This window comes from Perca flavescens, chromosome 18, assembly GCF_004354835.1.
Source record: "Perca flavescens isolate YP-PL-M2 chromosome 18, PFLA_1.0, whole genome shotgun sequence".
NCBI classification, from domain to species: domain Eukaryota; kingdom Metazoa; phylum Chordata; class Actinopteri; order Perciformes; family Percidae; genus Perca; species Perca flavescens.
The window spans coordinates 9647792-9675215 of NC_041348.1; the positions used below are offsets into that span (position 1 = coordinate 9647792).

General features: G+C 40.3%; 1 protein-coding gene across 1 annotated transcript; it reads left to right on the plus strand.

Moving 5' to 3' along the window:
* The first annotated feature begins 1652 nt into the window (after positions 1-1652).
* Positions 1653-27424, plus strand: cep85l (centrosomal protein 85L). The gene is given in 12 exon segments (XM_028605839.1): positions 1653-2122; positions 3206-3370; positions 4547-5409; positions 9106-9191; positions 13245-13362; positions 13444-13599; positions 14362-14514; positions 14914-15068; positions 17925-18042; positions 18132-18182; positions 22160-22340; positions 25076-27424. Coding segments are annotated over 12 exon segments (2283 nt in total). The 5' UTR covers positions 1653-2073; the 3' UTR covers positions 25264-27424.

Consider the following 27424-nt stretch of genomic DNA (forward strand, 5'->3'; position numbering starts at 1 on the left):
TCTATCAGCTGGAATCGGTCGGCCCATTCTCGTCTGACCTCTAGCATCAACAATGCATTTTCGCCCAGAGGACTGCCGCATACTGGATGTTTTTCCTTTTTCAGACCATTCTTTGTAATCCCTAGAAATGGTTGTGTGTGAAAATCACAGTAACTGAGCAGATTGTGAAAAACCATGCCACGATCAAATTGGCTTTCTTTCCTATTCCGATATTCAGTTTGGATTTCAGGAGATTGTCTAGATCTGGACAACACCCCTAAATGCATTGAAGCAGCTGCCATGTGATTGGTTGATTAGATAATTGCATTAACGAGAAATCTTACAGGTGTTCCTAATAATCCTTTAGGTGAGTGTATGAGGCTTATTTTCTCAGAGTTTGAAAATGGTCATTATGGTATATGATTACAAAGCTTCGTTGTACTGAGAGAGTTTGATAACATTCAGATATGTAGCTGTTTCATATTCCTAATATGGGTCTAATGAAATTAAACAACTATAATCATTTGACTTGTGGCACAGGTTGAAAGAGACTGTTTGTGCTTAGATAGGCCTACACATTAATAACAATGATAAATGATCACGTTTGACATGTTACATTTTTACCCCCAAAACGGAATAAAGTGTTATGTGGGGTCATGCCTGTTTGTTGTAGTCAGTTAGGTTTTGGTATGTGAGGCAAAGATGAACCTACTTTACTGTTTCGAGGCTTGCATTTTCCCATGTTAAATTGTGATATCACCAGTTAACATGGGCTTAGATTTCTCTCATATGTTAACCTGTGTTAACTTAGACTAAAAGTCCAAAGTATAGATAGAAATAACAGAATCATTTCAGTGATGTGTAGTGTAGTGGTATAGATAATGTAAAAGCTAGTTCAACCATCAAAGGTTCGAATCCCAGCTAGATTTCTAGTGCGTTGTTTCGTTTTATTTTTTTCCGTTCATACAGTATGTGTCGTATTTGTGTGGAAAATGCTTAAAAGGACATGCATTACACATAAATTGGTGATGTTTTGAGTGATATCCGTTATTTTTTCTCACTTGCAAACACTTTGTGAAAATGTGAACCTCTGGCACTCGAGGGGCGGAGACAGAGCAGAATGCAGGGCAGGGCCTTGTTGAATATTCACTGATTTCATGCAAATATCACCAGTTAACATGATCACCAGCTAAACACGTGTGGAAATTTCAAAAGGAAAAAATACTGGCATTAGCATTGTTGTCAGAAAAGATAAGCTAAGCATGTTTCCTTAATATCTGATTACGCATTGGGGTCATTTTTTGATTTACTACAGTAAATATATTACATTATGGACCTTTAAGAGAAATTTAAGTCATAGAGCTTTTATTGTGACGGGAAAAACGGATGTGGTGAAATGCTGTGAGGTGCCGATCATGGATGTATTAAGAGGTGCTGATGCCTGTGCTGTGGTTGAATAAAAATAAGACGTGCAGTGCCGTCTCGGTTTCGAAATCGAAGGCCGTTTTGATTTTATAGTCGATCCTGAGTGAAGGCAACATACTAAACTATCAGAAACACTGTTTTGAATATGTTGATATTGTTTTATGTATTGTAACTGAATTGTTTTAAATAAAGTTTTTTTTTTTTTTTTTGGGGGGGGGGGGGATCACTCGCGCAGAAGCTACCGTAATTGTAAGAATAGACGCCCTAAGAGAATCTGAAAGAGAGTTTTATAATACATCCATGTTTGCAATCCGTTCGTGGTCCGTTTGTGGTTCTTCTTGCGCGTGTGTAGTGCCGTTTCGTGCTCATAGATAAATGTGTGTCGTGCTGGCAGTACTGCGGCTGAGATGCGGAGGAGGAGTTTTGGATCACTTCCTTTCAGTTGACGTTCGTGCTTCCGACGTGCGGGCTCAATTCATAGGAAGAATCCCGTTATCCGAAAGAATGTTTTTGAGACCGAATAAAAATACCACATATGATCTTTCGATCGTTTATACTATATTGTAAGGAATGACAGAGTACCTGCGTTGTCATATTTTGGACTTGTTTTTCTTCTTCTTTTGTCCTCCTCCGTTTCCAGCTGTTATATAAAGCCCGCAGTCATACGGAATGTGGTACAGAAGTGATTTAGAAGATGGATACGAATCGAACAAAACAGGTGAGATGCTCATAAGATAACGGCTTGGGATGACAAGATGATGCTTAGCGTGCGAACTATAGATCCAATGATTCTGTTTTTAACGGCCAAGATAAGCGACAGTACAGCAGCTAGCACAGACTACCTTTTTTCTATTATGCTGTGATACGGGCTACAGCCTATAGGCTACATTAACACATCGTATTGAGCAATGAGAAAGAAGTGTGTCATGGTTTATTGCTGTTTGATGCAGCCAGTTATGCCCAGCTGCAAGTAAACTGAACAGAGTAGCAGAGTAAGCAACAGCAACTGAGATTAGTGAAGGTATTTAAACCTATTCGACCTAAACGGGTTAATGATCAGCCAGGTTGATGTGGTTGAAGTCAATACAAAATCATCAGTATTAATCATTATTTAAGCTTGGCATATACAACAGTATAGAACATATAGCCTATGTAAGATGAGAAAATCAAATTGATGACGTAAGTAAAGCATTTCACTGGTAAATTGCATGTCATGTATCATACAAAACCCTCATCTGCAGCCTAAAGCTTAACTCATTTTTTAAGTTTTCACTACTACCATGAATCATTCATTTGGGGAAAATACATTTGTAAATCGATAAGTGATTGCAATAACGTAAGATGTCATACACCTAGTCTTCCTGGAGGTGGACAGGGGGGGATCCACCTGGGCCTGGCAATACTCTACACAATCCTGACAACAGGGGGAATACACAAGAAAATAATTACCTGCAGATAATGAAAAAGCAGTTTTAGATCTGAAACGATTAGTGGATTAATTGATTAGTCAGTGGACAGAAAATGTATTTGTTTGAAAAAGTAGAAACTTCACAGGTTCCATCTTCTCAAATGTATTTGCTAGGGATGTTGGTCCTCTGTGGTATTCAACAACATATTTTTGAAGACTTTTGAATGTATCAACTTGGGCCTTCAACTACTGTATGTCAGAACATAAAATGTTTCTTGCCCTATGTGAGTACAACTCAATCAAACATTGGCAAGTGGCCCACCTGGTAACCCCAATATTTTTGTGGCAGTGTAAACTGTGTAACAGATAGTCCTTTAAAAATTGTTGTTTTAGGCTCCAGTGGAGGCGGTTCTCTAGGATGGGTCTCTGGCCACGAATCACCGTGGCACAGCAACCCCCCTGGCCCTGGGAACAGTATCTCTAGTGGGCGCCGACACAGCACAGTGTCTGACAGTGGTGACACTGGAATTGGCACTTACTGCTCTGACAGCGTGGAAGGTAGGATGTCCCGTCTATTTATTCTGCATCGTTTGTCTCTTTTTAAAAAGGTTTAACCAGCAGGGTTTTATTCACTTAAAGCTTAACTCTCGCCAAAATGCAACCTAGGGTCTTTTTGTGAATATACCCGAGTCAAACTTTCGTTTAAAAGCATAATTAGGCCTTTTGAATGGGAGTGCTAGGGGCACTACTATGATCTCATCAAAATCACTATATTTAAAACACTAAGAAGGCTCGACACCACATGAAACTTTGCTCGAAGTATCACCAGGAGCTCTACACGTGAACTCGAGCATTGAGAACATTGTTTGTTACACAGAGTTTAACATTGCATTTTTTTTAAACGGAATTTAAAACACATTCTTCTGCATTTCCTTTCCCTGCTCTCCTCGGGTCTCTCTGTCACTTGTGTCACGCTCACACAGACACACACACACAGCTCCTCCCACCATGCGGTGTTTGGTGTTTTTAGCCCCCAACGTCGTCTTCCAGGCAGCGCGGCAATGGTTATAGTTAAGCTGCCTGTAAGGCAACGTCGGAGGCTTAAAACACCAACGAGCCCACCGTGCACACAGCGTCTGTCTGTGACGGCTGGTGAAATTCACAAGTTCACAAAAGGTTGGTATCTATCTCGTGAACACCTTTACGCAATCACACATTCACAATCACCGACCCAACTCTTTAGAAAGTTAACTAGTCACAAGGTTGCGATAAAATGCAGTTGGGTTGTCAAGGTCAAAACACTATATAGCAGCTGTGAATCAAATAAACGTATTATAAATAATGTTATGTCATTTTTTACTCTTACACTGAATATTTGCTGCTTCAATCCAGATTAGTATTGAAAAGTATTTTCCACGACTGAAAAAGGCATGTGTTGAGGATGAGGATCAGCCTGAACCGGAGATATCCGTCTGAAACAGAGCTGAACAGTCCGACCAGTGTAATTATTTATGTTATTAATTTGTTTACAATATTTTCAGGCTTCAACCAGTGAAAGACAGGGTCAGGGAGAGAAAGAGATAGATTCGTTAGGCATTGAAGTAGAAGAGGAGGACAGCATCCAGACCCCCCCTCCGTGACACGGGACCAATGAAATACAATATGTTCATGAATATGCTTGTGTTGATGATTCACATTGTTATTATGGTCTCTTTGGCATGTTATGTCTTACAGACGACTCCAGTTCCAGTACCACGCCTTTGTCTTTCCAGCCACTGTACGAGCATCTCATGGGCCAGGATGATAGTGCCATTCCTGTTGTCCACGCCATGCTGTCCCCATCCTCCTCACCCTACACCAGTTTTAGAAAACCAGCCACACCCAGCAGCACAGGTCGCTGGAGCAGGTCTTGCCAGCGGCTTACGTCAGACATGTCTCCCCTGGGTGCACCAAGCTGTCTGGATATGAAGGACCATCAGCCCATCCGGAGGTGGTCCTCTCTCACCAAGTTGTCAACTGGGGCTGATAAGAGCTCCACTCGGACATCAGTCGATCAGTACAACCCAGATTCACAAGGCTCCTTGGACAGAAGTCTGCTATATGGGTACAGAAAACAACCTCATGGTTCAAACTTGGACCTTTATCTACCTATATCTTCCTCCTTGCTCTGCCATACCTTGCTGCAGCGCTCACCAGGAGCTGGCCCCTGCTACCGATACAACCACAGCAGTAGATCCAATGGTTTGGAAACAGATCTGTCCCTTTCCTCAACTCTGTCATCATCCGTAAAACACAACAGTCTGGACATGAACTATAGTGCTTTACCAGAAGCTAAACTGGTTCGGGGAGGTGCACAGGTTTATGGCCTCAGCTTACCCAACCAAGCAAACTCAATGGGTCATCAGACTGATAGAGACTCCCCAATTCAGCCTGCAGTTCGCACCCAGATGTGGCTGACTGACCAGATGGAGTACAGGCCCAAAGTAGAGGGTGGAGGTCAACCTGGTCAAATCAGTGCTACTGGAACAGAGGGCTGTGGTGTAGATGGGCCGTTGTTATGTCAACAGGGACATCAGCAGGAACTAGGGCTTAACCAGGTAAGAGGAGTATAACAATAACGAAGTGAGAAAAGAAATAAGTAGGTATAGGAAAAAGAGAAAAAAGCGAGGGGATGAATTAGTTATCCAATCCAAGGTTGACAGAAGGACGAAGAGGCTTGATGGAGCAAGAAGGTACTGTTATCCTCAAAAAGCAATGTTTAACGTGCACAATTCACCTGACTTTAAAATAATGACTTAGTGCCATGATAAGTTAAAGGTGCCCTGTGGAGTATTTTGTAAACAAACTGGAATATTGTGAAGACTGCGATCACAATCAATTGATAGACTAATAAAGTAACTGGAATTTACTGATTAAAATAGATTTATATGGAGGACGTCTCAATAAATAAATAAATGAATAAATATATGCAGTAATATATGAATAAGTAAATAAATAAAGTAAATAAATCTTGAAATCAATAAATAAATGCTTTACATTTATTTCTACATTTTTGTCCACCTACATTTATTTATTTCTGTCTCCATATGTTAATAAGGTAAAAGGTCCTAGCCTCTACCTTGGCTAGTTTCGGGTCTGGGACTTTTGCCTTACAGTGAGACATTGCACGGAGGAGCAGCAGTTGACAGCAGCTCTCCTCTGCTCCCTGCTATGTCCACAGTAATATTTTCCTCATTGATTATACGTTATTTCACCCACAATCCATTCACTATTAATCAGAATTTTCATTTTCATGACTTGCATGCCACGGATAAACTGCTGGTGGTTGCTATTGCTGAACCCGCTGAGCTAGCATGTTGTTTGTGTATATGGACATGAATATTCCGGTTTGGAGGCTTATTCCGTGTTTGATCATATTCGGGTCGGGAGATACTCTAGCCATAGATGTAAAACCTATAAGCAATATTACACAAGAGGGTGTGATTTAACGTTAGCAAAGCAGTGATGCGGCTAGCACCGAGGTCCGTAACGTTAAGCACCACTAAAGTGCCAATCCCTCCCTGTTTAGTCAGTCAGCCAACTTAAGCTAACATTAGCATTGTAGAGATCGTAGGATTTCACAAACTGAATAAATACCGCACATATAAAAACAGCACAGCTTTGCTAGCTCAATCTTGTTGTAACAAAGATATTTGCTGAAAATAATATTTTTTATATCGACAGATTTAGCTCCTCTGTGTCTGTGAACTACACATGTAGCAGCTATTTTTAACATAGTGTATCACCCGCACCAGTGTCAAAGTCTGTTCTCCAATACGATATCTGTTCCCTTATTGTTAAAAGGCTACAAGGGTTAAGGTTTGGTTCAGGTTTAGGTAGGGGAGAACGTATCTGGACAGGGAAACAGAGTTAAATACAACACCGGCACAGCTGATGTGATCCAACATTTCAATAACAGTTAACTTCAGAGTGTTGTAAAAAAACAACTGATGAATCACTTTATATAATTATCTCAGAAGAGCTTCTGTGTGTTCCACTTTGGTTCCCAACTTATTTTCATGAATACAATTTATTTTTTGATTCAACACCGTAATGTTGACATGTCTAATGGCGGAGTAATACTTAAGTGATGCGCCTGGTGTGCTTAAATGGCTCTGGGTGTGCCGTCACGATGATTTGAGCACTTTATAGTTGAACATTCCGATTGCCTGGTTGGATCTAATTGTTGTTTTTAATGGCATTTTTAATCCCGCAGCAGGTCTGCCAGCTGACTCCTGGGGCCTGTTTCACAAAAGCAGAATATATAAATCCAGGATAACTGATAAAGCGAGGCTTGACCTAGTCTAATCTGTGCATCCTGGCTTGGTGCGTTTCACAAAGGCCAAGCCAGGCTGAGGAGGAGCGACTAGGTCGAGCCAGGCTGAACTAATTCAGATAGATGCGCGTCCACGGATTTCCTCAAAAGACCGCAAGGTCGATCACAGATTTACTGATGCCAAAATGGAGAATACGCATTGTACATACTTTATATAGAGTGAGCAGCAGCTTCTTGTGGAAGTATGATGACGTGAAACACATTTGAATAAAAAGAAAATAACACGGCCGCTGTAACGAAACAGCGAGAGAAAGTGTAGCAGACGATCACGGACCGACTGAATGCTTAATTGTAGCCTAAATATATACATTAACTGACCACTGCTCTGAATGGAAACCGTCATAATCCTACCATTCAATGATTAGGCTACTAATCATTTGCACAAATTAACAATTGTACTCTTTGCCTTAAAAGTAAGCAGAAGAAATTTACCATGAAGATCCATTTTCTATAACGCTAGAATATGAAGCGTAAATATCTCTTTCACTCTGTTCCTCCCTCTCTCTCATTGGCTAAAATATTAATTTCCTAAGTCATATTAACTTCCACTACCCGCTTTTAATGCAAAGTGTACAGTTACAATTTCTAATTATCTCAACAACTGCCATAATATACAGTATTCATCAAACTTCTTACCACAATATGAAAAGCAGTCTTCATACAGCAATATAACAGTAACAATGACAAATTTATAATTATAAAAAAAAATAATGGTCACAACTTTAAATAATAACAGTACTCAAATGAACAGCAATATGCACCTGTTGTATTTTAATCCAGGCTGATAAGAAAAGGGTAAAACCACTGCTGAGTGAACAGAAAAGGTTCCAGGATTAAATAAATCCTGGCTGTTAGCCTGGTCAGGACCAGGCTAGCTGCACAGAATAAATCTCCATGGTGATTTATGTGCCTCTGCTTTCGTGAAACCGAGTCAAGGCTAAATTCATCCAGGATAACCAGGAAATCCCGGCTTAATCCCTTATCTTGGTTTTGTGAAACAGGCCCCTGGTCATAGCCATTATTCTAACAAGAGCTGGTTTGCAAACATCTGTATCACAGATTTGCTAGGGAGGATCATTTGCTTTTGTCTGGCTCTCTGATTTGACCAATCATGCTTGCTTTAAACTGAGGTTAGGACCTCCTACCTCATTAACATATGGACAAAGAAATACAGAAATAAATAAATGTAGGTGAACAAAAAAAATTAATTTAAAGCATTTTTTTTATTATTTTATGTACGGTATTCTTTTATTGACTCTTATTTACACATTTATTTATTTATTCATTTATTTTGGCATTTATTTTTTCATTTATTTATTTATTTATTGAGACTTAAGTCATGTTCTGTCCTCTATAGATGTAGTGTAAAGTTACACTTTTAAGAGTGTCATTATCTTGTGCTGCCAGCCAGTGTTGACAACATGCTGTGTCCATATTGGGGGTGAGTTAAAAATCTATGTACAATTTCTTCTATTGCGGTAACTGCAGTGGTTTAAAAGACTTCACAAAATGTTTGCAGCACAAAAAAATCAATGCCGCCCTCAAACGAATCATGAGATTCCCCAAGATTATCACCCCAAGTTTACACCTTGTACAGCTGTGATTAGCACTGCTTTGTTGAACAATGCTATATCACTGCTGAATGTAGTGACATTGTCAACTCACCCCACACAAATGCAATGTGTGTGATTTGTAATATTCAAATACATAATTTGTTTGGGTTATGATATAAAATTCAAATCACAGATTTTGCATTTATACAGTCATTTACTGATCATTAACATGACTACAATCAATTAAGAAAATTGATTACCCTTACAGGATGTAAATTATAGGCATGAGACACTGATGTAATTACATTATGTCAGTATGTATTTGTACACTATGTTTAACTGCCTGTGTTTATGTATGTTTCCAGATGCTGATAGGGGCCTCCCTTCCTGTCAAAACTCTGGTGAAGGTTAAAGAGGGGCTGCTGAGACAGAGAGAACTGGAGATAGAAAGGTAGAGTAAGACACACTCACAAACACTTAGAGCTGCCCTGAAACTTCCTCCAACACTGTCACATGTCTCAGTCTTACTCTGTTCAGACCAAAGTGCCTCATTTTATTTTTAGTGTGTGTATGTGTATGTGTATGTGTATGTGTATGTGTGTGTGTGTGTGTGTGTGTGTGTGTGTGTGTGTGTGTGTGTGTGTGTGTGTGTGTGTGTGTGTGTATTTAGCTGTATTATTACAGATAAGCCATCTATAATTCCCGTCCCTCCGTGCTGAGGCCCTGGCAGTTCTGTGACTGTTCCTTGGTGGGACTGGCCTTGGCTGGAATGAAACCTCCTGTGATGAGGTTAATGCTAGTGATGTCCAAATGAAGCTTCATGAAAAATTTCTTTTTATTTTCTGAACCCAATAGATGGCATTCTCTGTTCAATAAAGGATTAAAAACAATTGCCATTCCTTGAGCCTTTTTCCTAAAACCAAGAGCGCCTTTTAGTTGGGTCAACAAATACAGCTAATGGTTCATGAAGCTTCATTTGGGAATCACTAATGTGGGGCCGACCCTTGACAACCCTGACGTGTGGAAAAACAGTTGGAATGGCTTATATTTCCACAAGGGGGAGCTGTGATTATGAACACAACTGTTTACTGGCTTGAAATCAGCTGTTCTTATTATATTTGATGTGTATGAGAGTGTGCTCCTACAGTGCATACTTTTAAACTTTTAAACTTTCAGTAATAACGGTGAGTGCGGCATTTCAGCAGCTGACTGGCTGCAGCAGGACAGGCCGGGACAAACTGACTCAATGATTTCCACACAAAGAAAGAAATAACAATGTAGGGCATATTAGGTTTGTTGAATTCACAACAAGACACAAATAATTATAATTTTGACGTAAACAGTGTTTTACAAAGTTTATAAGCTTTACCCCTAACTTAAAGGAATATTTCACCATTGGAAAGATAAATATATCGCAGAGAAAAGCCAGAAAATGTGTTTTTGGCTCATGTGGATGAAAGACCCCAAATCCCAGAATGCACTTGCTTCACTGATTTACGAGTCCATTCCCAAGCCACGTCTACCGTTTACAGACATAGACAGACAGTGAGGCATTCAAACCAAGTGTGTTTTATTGTCATTTCAACCATATACACAAAACAATATTTCACCGTGGCTCAAGTGGTGTTATGTATTTCAAATATATAAAAACGACATTATATAAAAACAACATACGAAACAGGCTACATTTAGTGCACACACAGTGTAGGCTCCGTAAAGTTCAGCAAACGCATACTAGCATTAGCACTTGGTGGGCTGTAAACACCAAGTATAAACACAGACGTAAATTTGCGTGGAATGTAGAATGGTCGGCATTTAACAGTCACAAACTCCAACAGCAGTTAGCAGTTAGTTGGATACAAGCACCCCATTTCTCCACCAGTCCGTGTTAACACAGCCCACCTCCACTAGTTTTACCCGGCGACAGAGCAGCACACCTGGTAGCTGGATAGTCCGGTACACTGTTGTTCAGCCATGTTTCCACAACAACAAAAACACAGCCGTCTCTGAACGCGTGTTGGGAGTTTCGTTGAAGTTGGATGTCGTCCAGTTTGTTGTCTAATGAGCGGACACTTGCAAGCAGGATTGATGGGATAGGTGGCTGCTTGGCGTTAGCTTTCCACCTAACTAGCTTATACTCCTTCCCTCGTTCCGCGTTTCACCGCTGAGGATGTCCCCTTACCGGCTAGCAGCATCGAGCGACACCGCAGGCTGAGGTGCTGGTCTCCGTAGCAGGCGAAGCTTGCGTAGTGTGTTTAGTATTCAGTCTGTAATAAAGTTTCCTGCATATTCTCCAATCTGTACCAATGTATTCTGGTGGTACACATGTGCGTTAGTTTGAATGCGCATAATTGTTGTAAGTTTGCTGCTGAAAAGACAGAGCCTGTTTATCGAAGCTTCAAGATGGCTGACATTCTCCTTGCCTCGGCTAGCTTCGGGTAAAGACAAGGGGGTAAGCTTCGCTTCAGAACTCGAGCCATCATGGCGCCATTTTGTTGCTAACTGGCCATCACCTCCTGTTAGCATTCCGCTGACCGCCATTTTTTTTTTACGTCACTTGACTGCGAATAACTTTACAGCTGAAGCGTTTAAAGACTCTATTTGTCCGTTGTTTAGTTCCAAAGAAACACGACAATGTATAAAAGGCTCCATTACCTTGTACCTCACGTTATGGCTCCGTAGCAGACGTTTTTGTAAAAATAGGCTAACGATTGTGTCATAACCAAGTGACTTACTGTCGCATAGTAGAGGAATTACCGTATAGTACAGGAGAAGCTCGCAGGCAGTTTCGACTTACATGAGATGTTTAGGTTTAATTCCTAATGTTAACTAGCCTGTTAGTAATCAATAATTAGCCTGTGCCCATGTTATCTCCTTACATACACCTACAGTCTCCGTATCTGTAAGATTGGGAATGATTGAGATTTCTCTTGGCACAGCTACCAGAAGACTTAAAACTTTCAGACACGTTGCTCACGTCACATTCTCTCAGTTGGAGGCTGCGCAGTAAAGCTGGCCATCACCGGAAAAGTGCTTCTAATAGCCTTCACTGGTCTCCGTCCAGAGCAAAGGGGTCTATTGTTCCATTATATACTGTCTATGGGTAAAGACAGTCCAACCCCCTATGGGCGGGTTGAAAACATGCGGAACTAGCTGGCTGTAGTCACAGACTCCGATGACGCAAAATGACAATTTTTGTGTCATCTGAGGCTTTTTTTCCAGACCCACAATACAGAGAAATCTAGTCTCAGGGGGACATGAGGGAGGGAAGCACGGCCATTCAAAAATATATTACCGGGTTTCTACTGATACAAAGCTTAGTGTTAATCGTTGAAGTATCCCTTTAACAATTCACAAAATTGCGTGATTTTTAAGAGATTCTTGGAACTAGTGAGCCTTAAGTGTGAACAGTTTGATCAGTTAGATCAGGGATTCTCAAGGACAGGGCTGTGACCAGTACCTGGTCTCTGCTCCACTCAGCCCAAACAGTGCTGTCGCCGGCCTGCTGCTGATTGAGGTAACACTGTTTTGTTGTATCTTAGAAACGGTTTGTATCTCCACTCACAGCTTTGATGGATTATTTTCAGGTCAAAAACTACTGCAGCGGAGTGGGAAGGGGCAGATGCAACAAAGCATGCGCAGACACGTAACCCCGATCTAACCCCGGTTAATACGTGCACAAATACCCCAGTTACCAAAGGAGCTATCTAGGTCTGTTGACTGGAAATCTATTGGCACGTCAGTGGCAAGCATGTAGCCGGTGTCAGAGAGGTGTCAGGCAGGTGTCAGGACATTGGCAAGCGAGCGGCACACGTTCGGCACCCATAGAGAAGCTGTCGAGCTGAGCTGCACCACAGAAGCAATATGTCGGCTGTTGAGAGACGCTGCCTTGATTCGCCGTCAATGGGAGGGGCAAGATTTCCAGGGAAAACCCACAGTAGAAGTGTGCATGTTTTGTTGTCACAACAGGTTAGCTGCTGTTTAAGGATTTTTGTTTAAACACTTTAGATTACAGCCCATAATGTACAGTGTAATGGATGGTGTGTTCTTTTGTACTGACGGTGTACCAGTATAGTACATACCAATACTTATATGTACTGGGGAACAAGATATGAAGTTAATATAATTAAGCAAAATTCTGGACTTTTCAGGAAAGGTGGAGTTCTGCATCACTTCAATCAATCAGACTTTATTTATATTGGACTTTTCATACAAAGTGCCTCATACACACTTCAAATAACAGTTTCTGTTTTAATAACTATGACATCTGTGCATTTTCGGAACAACGAACCAGGGGACCAGTATATTGTCATGTATAGTGGCAGCTGGAGATTGGGAGTAACTAGGCTGGCAGCCAAAAGGCCTTCAGTAGGGAGGGGAAATTCGAAGTGGCTTCATCAGTACCAACGCAACATAAAATGCTCTCAAAAGGCCTGAAAAAATATGTATTTTGCTGTACACTTTATTTCACTGTTTGTAAGCAGAAAGAGATTGTGTGTTTCAGACAAAAGCAGCAGGTCTTGCAGCTCCATGCCCGGATCAGAGAGAATGAGCTCAGAGCGCAGCAGGTCCTGCAGAGCCAAAGGGGGTGGTATGACGACCCCCACATTCAAAATACTAAGGTAACACAAATTCATAATGTGACAATCAAATCCAACATTTTCATAATACAAATTACAGCACAAGTTTTGATTGTCCAATAGGAATCAGCACTGAGAACTCCATCTGATAGGCTGTGCTGTGATGAAGAACTTGGTAGGAAGCTAGCAGTGGCTGAACTGGAAGTACTCCATTTGAATGAGTTCTTCAAGCAAGTTACACAAAAATATACAGAGGACATCAGAAAACTGGAGGAAAAGGTACAGCAGGCAGAGAATTAAAAATTATTAATACAAAGAAGTCAAAGAAAACTGATGAGCAGAGCAACTATAACTATAACCTATATAACCTACTAATATACCTATAACCTACAAACAACCCCCAAATATACGTAGGCTTATTTCACTATTTGAAGGGCAAATAATAGTCTTTCATTGTTTTTGAAATAATTGTATTTACCGAACATGATAACTTATGTGAACTGATTCAATTAATTGTGTGTTTTTGTACATTACGTTTGTACGTTTTGTAATATCCCTTTATAAACATATAAAGGGTTACAGATTTTCAACCAGCTTTGTATCTACTAGGTAGTATGTGTAAATGAATTATGGCTAACTTCCCTCCATCTTGCCAGTGGCCAGATCTCCATGCTCATCTCCCAGCAAAATGCTGGTTGTTATTGGTGTATTTTAACTGTATTGTAAGTGTCTCAAATGAAACATCATCATTGCTCACTTTTACTGTAATACGAGATCCTTTGTTACCAGCTGGCCGCCATATTGCTTTCTGTGACATGCTCGCGTTACATCACCCACCAGCGGGAGCGTTTGTTGGTCGGCTCCTTTTTTCAGTTTTCTCTGGCCATATAGGACCAATTAAAAAAAAAAATAATAATAAAAAGTTTGCAGTTTTCTCCTGCATAGACAGCCAAGTTTTATGAAAAGACCCTATTTCCAGCAGTAAGGTACTTTTTTAATTACATTCAACATTATCATTTTAAATCAGTTTTTTATTAACAGATAAAGACGAGGGATCGCTACATCAGTAGTCTGAAAAAGAAGTGTCAGCGAGAGAGCGAACAGAACCAAGAAAAACAGCAACGCATAGAGACACTGGAGAAATATCTTTCCGACCTGCCAACGCTGGATGAGGTGCAGGCCCAGGCTCAAAAGGTACAAACGCATACGTAAACATACACACACACAGGTTGTGGCTACATAGTGTCTGTCAATGCAACCTGAGGGGTGTTTTATACAGAAGGCTTATAAAAGCAGCAGGGTGAAAATTCTTACAGGTGCTAAAACAATTCAGTCTAAGTCAAAAGTCTGACTATTCAAAAGAAAGAAAATAAATACTTCTTGTACTTAGCCGTGTCCAGCTGTGTTGGGATCCTACCGTCAACGTAAAATGTAAAGATCAATATGTATATGTATTTTTGGAAACCTTAATTGGTTAAAGAATACCCTCGCACTCTAAAAATTTAATACACCTGGTCTGTTTCATCAAAATTTTGCTCAATTCTGTTCGGCGACTGTTCAGTGACGACACTGGTTATATGTGTGTTCGCTTAGCAGGAGGAGGTACAGCAGAATGCCAAGGATCTGGAGAAAACAGCATCTCGGTTACAGAAGAGCCTCGACGAAGGATATGCTCTGATGAAGGAGAAAGACATCAGGAATGAGATGCAGGCCATGAGGGAAAAGGAGTTGATTTCATCTGTACAAAGGTACACAAAAATAACCAGTGGCGTTTTTAGGTGGATAGAAATGGTGGGGCAACAACTGCTTTGGACAGATACAAAACGATAAAATTAGTTACTCTGGATGGTTGCAAACGACAATTGGCCCTGCATGTGTAGGCATTGACCTGCACAATCCAATGGGACAGTTGCTTTATCAGTTGTTTTAAAAGAACATGGTCTTGGGCGCCCGGGTAGCTTAGTTGGTAGGAGGTTTATTCCTCGACGCAGAGGTCCAGGGTTCGAATCTGACCTGTAGTGGTTTCCTGCATGTCTTCCCCCTCTCTCTCCCCTTTCATGCTGTCCTGGCGATTAAAGGTGAAAATATCACAAAACAAATCTTTTACAAAAAACATGGTCCTTCTGAGGACCACAGTAGCACCAATGTATGCACACAGTAGTTTCTACATATGCTCTAAGGGCCGATGGGCATAACAATCTCGACTTCTCCTCTTCTAATGGGGTGTCAAATTGTGACAGCTGGATAGGCTGATTAAGGTGTGAATGGCCAGCTCTTTAGGAAAGAACGCTGTATTCGGTCAAGGAGTGACCCCCTTGAGCCATTTGTATTCCATCTAAAACATGAATTGCTCTAAGACGAGGCATGTAGCTCATCGACACACTAATGCAAATGTGCATCATTAATTTGGTTGACTAAACTTTTTGCCACTGAAAGACTTATTATTCTAAGTGTCTGACAACATTATGGAAAAGATTCCTACAGAGTTAGGTGTTTTTAAAACCTCTTTAGGACCTTTTTGTTTAATCAGAAAACGCTCTAAAGTCGCTAGCGCTAAACCCACCTGACTAGGGGTGGTACGGTTCATGAAAAAACACCGAACCGCTTGGTTCGCTAGTCTCGGTTCGGAGCATGTGTGTACCGCACGGTTCGTCAGTACACTGTTAATGTGCACTAACCTCTTACTACCGTAATGCCCACTTTCGACACCTATGTTAAAACACTTAGCGGAAATGACGAGCGGGATGGGCGTGACAAACGCAACCCATGGCAGCTGATTGGACGATTGCGTCACATGGATCTGGCTGGTCCCTAATTTCAAAACAGACTGTCATGGCGGCTCGTTCAGAATACGATCTCATATTGTACTAAAATAGTTCACCAAAACGTGTTTCTGAAAACATTTTAAGCGATAAATAGGCCATGCAGTTGCTGAATCTGTCTTCATTTCAGATCGACAAAGGTCAGTTTAAAAGATTTTCGTCAGATTTTGAGAGACACCGAGCCGACCGCTCCTCAAGTGGAGTGGGGTGCCGCTGCAGGTCACGTCACGTCACCTGCAGAAATGTCAAGTGGGAGAGAGGCTGCCCAGAGCTGGAGGATGCGCCAGCGTCGTTTATGGTCTGGTGTGTGGGAACATTTTGGATTTCATGTTACCTATGATGAAATAAAACAATATAGAACTGCCACTGTGTGCATGTTTTGTGCAACATGCATTCAATATGCTAATTTTAGCAATATGCTGAAGTATATTCTGGAGTGTTAAAGATTAAAAGAAAAAATAACAAGAACCGTACAGAACCGATAACAGTGACCCTAAAACCGTGATACGAACCGAACCGTGGGTTTTGTGAACCGTACCACCCCTACACCTGACACCATTTAAAAAAACTATACTTTTAGTGTGTATAGAGCCAACATGTTTTCACATGTAAATTGGTAAACTATGTGTTTTTTTTCAACCAAAACTGGAGTTGTGATTGTTGGAAAAGTGGAAAGATGACCCAAAATGGCTTTTCATAGTTTTACTTTGTTTCTGTCGACTTTGAATGAAGTTTATTTTACGGGGCTAAAATCACTGTTTGTTTACATAGAGACTCTATAGCGAATACAATTTTGTGGATGTTTTCGTGTTTACAAAAGGATCTTACTCTTTAACAGAAAGCTCGACCTCCTTAGAAATCCTCCCCATAATGTTGTCAGACACTTAGAATATTAATCTGAGCCTGTCAGTGGCAAAACGAGCACTTTTGTGAACGTAAATAGAAGCTGCACAATTGCCCTATTAACTTACATTGTAGCTTGTTTCGCTGATTGCTGACTGCAGCGGTCTTGCTTAATACCGACCAATGTCAAAGATTGTTGTTCCCATCAGTCACTTAGACACAAAAACATGAAAATAGGGTCCAGGTTTAAAAAAAATGGAAGTTACCCTTTAACTCACAAGGTCACATCTTCATCACAATCTCATGGGAATTGCAGGTTTGGGCCCAAAAGCAGATAGACTGATGAGGGGGCAGCAAGAAAAGTCTAATGATTTATTATAGAAATGACTTACAGATTGAGAGTCCAAAAACAGGCAGATAACAGCACCAAATCCAAAACAATAGAAACGCTAAACAATGGGAGAACTAAACACAAGGAGCCAGGGCTGGAGCACTTGAACAAAGACGAACTGGCAAAAGACAAGGGGAGCACAAAAACTAAATACACAAGTAAAGGAGATGGAAATAATCAGACACTTAGAATAATAAGTCTTTCAGTGGCAAAAAGGGTAGGCAATCAGACAGGCAGGAAACGCGCAAGCACAGGAAGTGAAGTTATCTGGAACGAGAGACAAGGTGAGTATTTCAACAGAAAATATTGAATAAATGACAAGAAAAGACCTCAGAGCAGGACCTGACAATCTTCACTTCAATTTTCACAGCCCAGAGGGAATGTGTGTCCACTGGTGTTTTTGCATTAACTTTAAATGCAGTTGGGCCTCTAAAATGACTTTGCATTCACCAACTCCTTCGTCATGCTGCAAACTGCTGCTAACATACTCTTACATGTCTCTGTCTCTTTCTCTCGGTCTCTCTCTTTGTGATTGTGTCTTGATAAAGCCTGCAAGAGAAGGTGCAGCACTGTTTGGACGATGGGGTGAGGTTGCCCATGCAGGACCTGAAGCGGCTTGAGGTGGAAAACACTCAACTTTTAAAGCAGCAAGACAACAGCAGCAGGGTAGCATTTTAAACACACACATGCACAAATGAATGCACACAAACAAACAGGCAACAATACATTGACATGTTATCTTTGCTCCCCACCAGCTGATTGAGCATCAGAAAGAACAGATTGAGAGACTGACCTTGCAGCTAACGGTAGGTTAATAAACAAATCCACACACTCCGAGAGTTTCTCAACCTTGGGGTCATGTTCTTGAAACATAATAAATAAGTGTGCTTAAATTTAAAAGCAACCTGTCACCACAACACTGGTCAACTGCTATACATCTAGAGGTGGGTAGACTAGCCAAAACCTGTACTCAAGTAAAAGGATTGTTACTTTGTAATAGTAGTCCATCATAACAGCTACTCGAGTGAGAGAAAAAAAGTAGGCTACTACTTGAAATTCCACCAGGCACAGATGTGCAGCGCTTTTCTGTTCCGTCGTCCACCATGTGTCATACCACACCAGGAGGGTCCTTAGTAGTGGAGCGTCTTGCATACCCAACTCACAGACTTGGTTGTTTTGGTCATTATCTTGGATATTTGTGCTTCTACCATAAAAGTAAGTAGTCTATATAGGTAAATGTTTTTTTTCCATTTAGTCCAGTTATTAACAATAACAATAGTGTAGTCATGTGATATACATTTGGAGGCTGCACAGGGTGGATGAGTGCACAGGTACATGCACAGGTACATGTTCTAGCCCTTCCACTGCCTGCTCGGTCTGTAGAACACCCCACGGTTCTGTTAAAAACAGACCTGGCATGTAGCTGCAAAGAGGCTTGGACTACAGTGACAGCAGAAAGAGACAAAATAGATAAGGTGGTTTAAATATTCAACATTGGATAATAATTGAGAGTTGGAGCCTCACTGTGATGACAAAATAGGCTGACAATCATCTTCCTGCGCTAAAAGCAGTTTATTTTTCCAGCAATACACATATTGTGTGCTTAAACTGCATTTTGCTGCTTAAAGTTAGCTTGAATGTGTCTTCTTGGAGTTGATAAGTCAGCTAAGCCGAACTTTGCTCAGGCGGCGCATATCAAACACACAACAAACAGCACTGTCCGTGGTGCTGAAACAATCAATCCTGGATTTATACAGTCTCATTAAAACTAAACTGACCAGTTGCATATTACTTTGGAAAAAGAATCACATCACAAAACACACCAATGGTTAACAGGACTAGGGCCAGTCCTCACAAACACACAGCTCAATCAATTCATTCCCTGATTCTTACCTTAAAGTATTATGCTCATTTTCAGGTTCATGATTGTATTTAGAGGTTATATCAGAATAGGTTTACATGGTTTAATTTTCAGAAAACACCATATTTGTGTTGTACTGCACATTGATGCAGCTCCTCTTTTCACCCTGTGTGTTGAGCTCTCTGTTTTAGCTACAGAATGAGGTATCTCACTTCTATCCAGTCTTTGTTGGGAGTCGCACATGCGCAGTAGTTAGGTCAGCACTACAAGCTAGTCAGAAGCAGAGTATGAAGGTGTGCAACGCTAGCAGCTAGCCTAGGCCAGCATTATAATGTGTGTTTATCACTGAAGTAAAGGCTGGACTACAATTGAGCTGTTTGGAGCAGTTTGTGAACAGTGTTTTCTGTTGGAGATGGTAAGTTCCTTTGGGGCGGACTTTGGCCTTTGTCAAACTTTTACATGCACAAAAACGATATATAACACAACAAAGGAAAGGGAAAAAGCCAAAAAGCATAATATGAGCACTTTAAGTCAGGAGTGGCCAGTGGGTCTCTGACTTTGCTTTACGTCCTGTACCCCAGGATTTTAAGGGTCAGTGGCTGGCTTTAATCCACGATGAAACAAAAGGCAGAGGATCAAATCGTTCCAGGGTGGGTCCATTCAAATCCACAAAGAGAAGCAAGGAAAGGCTCCATTCACTTAACTTTTTGCGATACTTGTCAGTAAAATTCACAGCAGAAAAACCCCTCTCACAGCTGAGGTGGGCAAGTAGGTGAGACTTGCTGTTTGGAGTTTTGCCAGAGTTTTTCCTGTTGGTGTGTTTTCTAGTTTGTAGTTTCGGAACTCCTCCACGGCCTCTTGGGCTGGTTCTCCCAGTGTTTTTGCCAGTGCCCGCACCTCAGCTTCCCCATACAGTATGAGAGCACTGTATTGCTGTCCGGTGGCTTCAGTATCTGGAAAAGGTCTGTTTCAGGTAGCTGATTCTTCAAACTGTCAATTATAGACTGATAGAACTGGGGATAATTTATCTCTCTGAAAGCTTAACATCTCAAGATTTTCCCTATTTTCAGTATTTATATGTTTGAATCTGCAGCAGCTTCTTAGAGCAGACGGGTGTTCTTTGATGACTGGTTAGAGAGGGCATACAGCTTTGAGATGAAAAACTCAAATTGGTTACACCCAGCAACCTCCTTAAGTGAGTCTTTATAAGCTAACTCAAGTCTGTGTGCTAGACAGTGTATGGATTGTACTTTGGGGAAGTCTTCATTGAGTTAAGCGACGAGTCCGCCGACTCTGCCAGAGACTACCGCTGCTCCAACGTTGCTATGGAGATGAGATTTTTCCCCAGAAACTCGTCGTCCAGTCCTACTTGTCTCTAGCTGTTCTCAAGTATATTGACCCAGCATTTGTGCCCTCTGACAGCTCAACAGTATCCAAGAAAGCATTGTCAACTCCCACCTGCCCTGTCATGTCACACCTTAGATAGATAGATAGATAGATAGATAGATAGATAGATAGATAGATAGATAGATAGATAGTATGGAATTTTGAGCAGTTTGGACAGCGTTGGATATTAAACTGTGAATAAAACTAGAAGACCACGGAAAACGGTTGAGGGAAAAAAGTGCTGCCATAACACTGGCTCTTTCGTGTCTAACCTTCACAATAAACGCCCATCTTAAATTCACTCAGCATTTGGCTAAGAGGCAACTCAATAATAAATGATTTCTTTCTTTCACAATAAAAGCCCAGCTTAAATTCACTCAGATCATTTTGCTTAGAGGAAACTCAATCAAAAGACATTTTTGCTGACAGTAATCGTATAGACACTATCACATTAAGTTGTTGAGTACTTTTACTTTTAATACTTTGAAGTACTATATTTAAGTGACTATATGTAACTTTTAAATGTTTCTGAAATTGTGTAATGTTCCATCTGATGATCATAACTGACCTGTAACAGCAAACGAGAGTTACAGTGAAAATGTTTTTTGGACGTCAGCAGACACCAGCAAAATGCTATGGCAAGTTCAAATATGGGCAATCTTCCCGCAGCATCGCTTACTGCCCCTTTAATGTCTCTCTCTGCCTTTCTATCTGTCTTATTGAACATGGATGGATGTAGTTCCTGATCAGTACAAGTGACTATGGTTAGGTTGTTCAGATGTCTTCTAAAACTTGAGTGCAATCTGATCTGAACTGAACTTTGTGTCTGTACAGACCTTCTCTGAAGACATATGTCAATATAAAAACACCTACTCAAGAGTTTTTAAAGGCAGTCAAATCTCATACTCTAATGTAGTGAACAATAGGAGGGACCAAGTATGTGCGCATCCAGGCAAAAATACTGCAGGAAATATAGGTCTGCACAATCTTGGGGTCCAATTTAATAGTGTTTTTCTCTTTTTGGGCAACGTTTTGATCCACAAGATCTTCTTCAGACAAATGAAAGAGTGAAAATAAGAAAATCTTGTAGATTGAAACTTTGCCCTTAAAAATATAAATAAATCGTTAAATTTGAGTCCAAACATGTGCAAACCTCCTTTATGTCCTGCAGTTAAGAAGACTCAGAAAGGGATTTATTGATAAGTAAGAAACACAAGTACTTGCCTGTTGGTGGTGCATACATAAACATAAATAAATTAAAAGGAAATAAACGATAAATGTGAAAAAAGTGTAGTCACACAAAGACAAGTGTTTCTCACAGGGGGATAATTTTATACCATCAGTTCAATAAAGAGATATTGAGATATTTTGAACTTAAAAAGAAAGACAACACTGACACAGTCAAGTGTAAGCCAATACAATTATATCTGGAGAAATAAAGTTGGACCGGTGTATGCCTGGGGGTTAGGTTATGTAATGCATAAGAGAAATTGTTCCTGGAAACTAAATATATGCTGTTGTTTCCCACTAAAAAAGCAGCGGCAGGTGGATAAAGGGCTGTTGGTGCATCCCCTGTCTCATGTGGAGATGCCTGAGGTGGGCCGGCTGCTGAAAGAGATGTCCCTATGTCTACTGGACCTCCAAGCTCTCTGCAGCATCCTGGCTCAGAGAGCACAGGGGAAAGAGCCTAACCTGTCTCTGCTTCTGGGCATGAAATGTATGTGGGTTACACACACACACACACACACACACACACACACACACAAACACAAAAATGAGTAGCGGTATTGTTTAATTTTTATCTTATCTTATTTCTCTATGATTGGTAAAGGTATTCTGAATTATGTTATGTCTGAGTGGATGACTACTATGGAGCATCAAATTCATCAAATCTGAATCAAGTCCACTGTCCAATTCAAATGTTGTCTCTGTGTCCAAAGAACTTAACTACCATGGATTTGAAAGAATTTGTAATTTTTCAGATTTTCACTAAGAAAATCACAATCTTAACATGTTAATGTGAATTGAAACAAAACCACTTGGTAACGTTTAGGCAACAAAACTACTTGGTAAGGTTAAGGAAAAGATCATGGTTTGGGTTAAAATAATTAGTTTGTTACGTAGGCAAGTTAAAGGAGCAATATGTTAAATTTACTGCTTTAAATCATAAAATGACCATGATGTGTCATCAGATATTTAGAAAACATGCTAAGTTGAAATACTTGCGTCTCTGAGAACAATGCCAAAGCCAGTATGTTCTTCTTTTAAATTTTTATTCCTGTCCATAATGTCTATATTTTTTTTGGCCTGTGTGTTGTCGTCCACTGCACAGTTTGACACCCCAGCCGTGTTGCCAGATATACCGTTAAAACGCAAACACAGCCATGGAAGCAATAACCAAACAAACTAGGTCAATATAGTGTAAATACATTCTTTCTGCCCAATCTAAAAAAACTCGGCAGATGACGTGGTAAAACACATGTAAATATTGGATATGCATTTACAAGATGGAGGGCCCAGAGGTCGCGTTTTTTTAGCAGTTGTTGCAGTAATGTTTAACTGACCGTTTAAAAGGTGACTGTCAGCCGGGGAGGTTGCAGTCTTTTTAGCGGTTGTTGCAGTTAGGATTAGCTTAGCTTAGTTTAAGCATCTAGCCAATATTGACATTGTCAATGTTGACTTTTGGTTTCACACAGGACACAAAAAACGTGTCCTGGGTGAAAGTCCTGTGTTTGTTTGACCCATCCACCCTGACCTCCTCCCTACACAGAGGTGTTGTCGTTCTTCATACTATGTCACCTGACTTCCCCCATTTGCTCCTCTTATAATTACTATGGCCACAGAAGCTCACCGCCTAATAATATACAGTATGTTAATATGGGTCATAATAAGCTGCTTGCAAAGACCACCTTTATGGTCATTTTCGGGGGAGGATGTTCTGGTTTGTGAACTTGACAGAGCCAAGCTAGCTGTTTATCCCTACTTCCAGTCTTTATGCTAAGCACATCCTGACTACAGCTCTCAACACACAGAGAGCAGTGTTTCCCCTACCATTGTTTTGGGGGTGGCGACAATATTGTATAAGCAATTGAATGTACTCTAGGCAAACATTTGGCTTAATTCATAAAAGTCTTTAAACTAAATCTCAGTTCTAAGTTTATTTGTCTTCACCATTCACCATTCCTTGTGTTGACTTTGCTCACATTGACCCGTTTTCAATTTTTGTTTTATATCAGAAAATATGGGACGTAGAAATAAGCGCTGAAAATGTGTAGAAGAAAATTTTAACAATTTAAAACGTTGGAGAAAGCAAAAACAAACTGTGAAAAAAGGTGTCAACTAGGGCTGCACAATTAATCAAATTTTAATCACGATCACGATTTTGGCTTCCCACGATCAAATTTGCGTGATCGAGCGATATTTAAAATGCGTCATAGAACGCTCCTTATCAAAGTTTTTGCAAAGCCAGTCTAGTGCTCCATAAACCACTGTCTGATCAGGTGCCTCTGTGAGCAATCAGAGTTGTTCCCTGCACCGCGCAGCTTAGTTTCTAGATGTAGACAGTCACAGAGGACAGAGTAACGTACAGTAACAGGTAGCAGTCGGTCATCATAAGCCGGTCACAATGTTTACCAGTTTACCAATAAACGCAACATTATGTCTATGTTTTTCAGACAACAGCAGTGACCATAGTGCTAGTTTGTGTCTGTTAGCTCATAGCTTTAGCTTTTCAGACTGTATGACGTCCCGTTGTTGGAAATACAGTCACACTACACCGTTTAGCTGTCAGCATTTTAGCTGTGTTTAATCCAGTTACTACTGTGGCTAACAGTAGGCTAACGTTACCTGCTGTGTAACGTGTTATTAGTGTTTACTGTAGCTAACGGTAGGCTAAAGCTACCTGCTGTGTAACATGTTATAAGTGTTTACTAGCGTGACACGCAGCAATGTTTATGTTGCCTCTAACGTGGGTTTTGGAGCATCAGAGCGCAACGCAGACATGTAAGTGGCAGTGTAATGAGCCAATGAAATCTGCTTTGCTATTTTGTCAGGTAGATACCATACGGCAAACGTGCATGTATGGAAAGCGGTCGCACAACAGCTGAAATGGCATACTCCTTTACAGTATCCTTCAATAAAGGAGGAATGTAGCACAATATGGATGTATTAACAGGAATGTAGCACAATATGCATGTAAAAGCAGTTATAATTAGCCTATGTGACAATAACATTTGTTTTGGTTAAATCAACAAATAATCGTGATAATTAATCGTGATCTCAATATTGATCAAAATAATCGTGATTATCATTTTGGCCATAATCGTGCAGCCCTAGTGTCAACAACGTCGAAAAAAAGGTTGACGGGAGGACAACACAAGGGTTAACTAAGTAACAATCTTGCACACTGTATATTATCCATTACCCAGTGATAACTTTGCTTTCTATGTCCAGCATTGAGTGTTTCGGCAGAGGAGAGTGACTGCACAGTAGCTGTGGAAGAAGAACTGAGGTTCAAGCTGCTGGAAGTCGGCCAGCTCAGGAGAGACATTGATGACTTAAGGAAAAGCATCTCAGACTGCTATGCTCAGTAGATGGGTGACAGTTGTCTCTCATTGACAGCAAATATGCTCCAGCTCTGATGACACTGCTCTATCCCAGTGTGTGTTTTAAGTTTTACTTTCATATACTTCATAGATAACTACATAAATAATTACATTAATTATAACTAAAATTATAAGGTCCACAACAATGCAGACTTTCCCAAAACAATTATTTTGTGCCATCTTCACTGTGTGGTTTGCACATGATGACAGACAATGGTAATGTGTCATATACACCAATCATATTGTTCAGCCTACCTCCATATATACACACATATGGTTTGCCTTCACACTACAGTTTTGTGTTGGACCCAAGACCAGTTTACAACAACTTTGACAATATTTGACGAGATCAAAATGTAACAAGACTTCTCGTCGAGGTAGAAATTAACTTGCGATATTGGTCAAAATAAATGAGTCGGAAGCAGACTCATTAAACTTTACTTTTACTGATATTGAACACAGAGAAATGTTCTCTCGCTTGGCTAACCTTTGTTCTCTGAGTAAAGAATATTTTTTCAGTCATATTTCTTAATTTAAGTTTTCTTTAAAATAGTGTTAAAATCTCGCCTCGTCTCGTTCTCGTGAACCCAATCTCGTGTCTCGTCTCGTGAGGTGAGTGTCTCGTCACACCCCTACAATATACCAAACTCTCTTGGCAAACGGCCTTGGATCTGGAAAAAATCTCTAAAATCAGCCCATGTCTGAAGACACCTTTCAACACTTTCATCTACACAGAATCTACACAACTGAAAGAAAATGTGTATTTATTTGACAATAGATCAAATAATCTGTCACTTGATGAACCCACAGATTATCAACTTTAACTGTGCAGTTTCACTCAGCTTTATAGAGCATTTTAATCCGTATCTGCTGGATATGTACAATAAATAAGTAAGTGTTTATATACAGTATATACATAAGGATATGTCACTGTTGTATTTACAGTTTGTTGCGCTGCCCACAAGTAGCCCAAAACGTGTTCATTTAATAGTTTAAGGCCTCTGAACACCCACACAGGTGTTTCAGTTATTCGGGCTGATTAGACCTCTGCTCAGGTTGAAGGTGCGCCAGAGTTTTGATAGAAATGTATTAGGTTACAAATCTTCATCTACCAATAATAATTATAAAGCTGTCATTTGTCCTGCCCTAACAGGTGCAAAAAAGCTGACAGGAGACTCAGGAATTTATAAATTACAGTCATACAGTGATGGGAAGAGGTTTAATGAGCTTGATCAACTGAAAATGTCTGTGTGAACGTTCAGAGCCTTTAAATAAATACTACAACTTCATTGCTGGTTTATAAGCCTAAATAAGCAAAAACATCATTTGAAAAGAGCACATTCAGGCATATTCAGAGTGATTGTGGTAATGGGATCTCGTGCACCTCTCTTGGTGCTGGATACCGAAATGCATATTAGACCTTCATACGTTAGATAACTGTTGGAAACTCTTATCTCTGTGAATTTAAATGTCCTAATAAGCAATATGAATTGTGCAGATGTGCTGTTAACCACCTGATTAAAGTCAACCATACGACTCTGAAAATCAATGAGCAGATGTTTAATTCACTAATGACTCATCAGGTGATACTCAGCTGTTTGTGACACCAAAAGTAAATGAAAGAACAATGCAGGAGTGGTTATTTGTACAGACATCACATTTATTTAGCATAATGTTGTACAGTATATAAATTGTCACGTTTAATGCTTATTGTTTCCAATTACCCTTGGTAAATCTTGCAGCCAAAGAAGCTGAAACTTTGAGTAAACTGAAACAGCACATGCACTTTTTGGTAATTTTGTCTTCTGTGAAACCATACAGGGCGGAGAATTAAATAATTCCGCTACCAAGCTTGATTCACATCAAACAAACAACCAAACAAACAATCAGACATGTTTTGTCTGAATGGTTTGGTTTGAAACATTTAAGTACTCTCACCAACCATGACAATCCAAACCAAAGGTCTGTTTTGATTGTCCTAATTGGTGTGTTCAATCCACCTGTAGATGTTGCAACAAGCCACCAGATGGCTTGTTTCTCTGTATAACAAACTACTCTTTCTTTAATATTCTTTTAGTTTTACTGCCAACATGTATGAATGCCAAAAGTATGTTTATATACAGTGATGTTTTTTTTGCAATATGAAGGTTTGATCTTATTTGTTCAGATGGCAAATAAAATTATTTTTGTAAGGTTG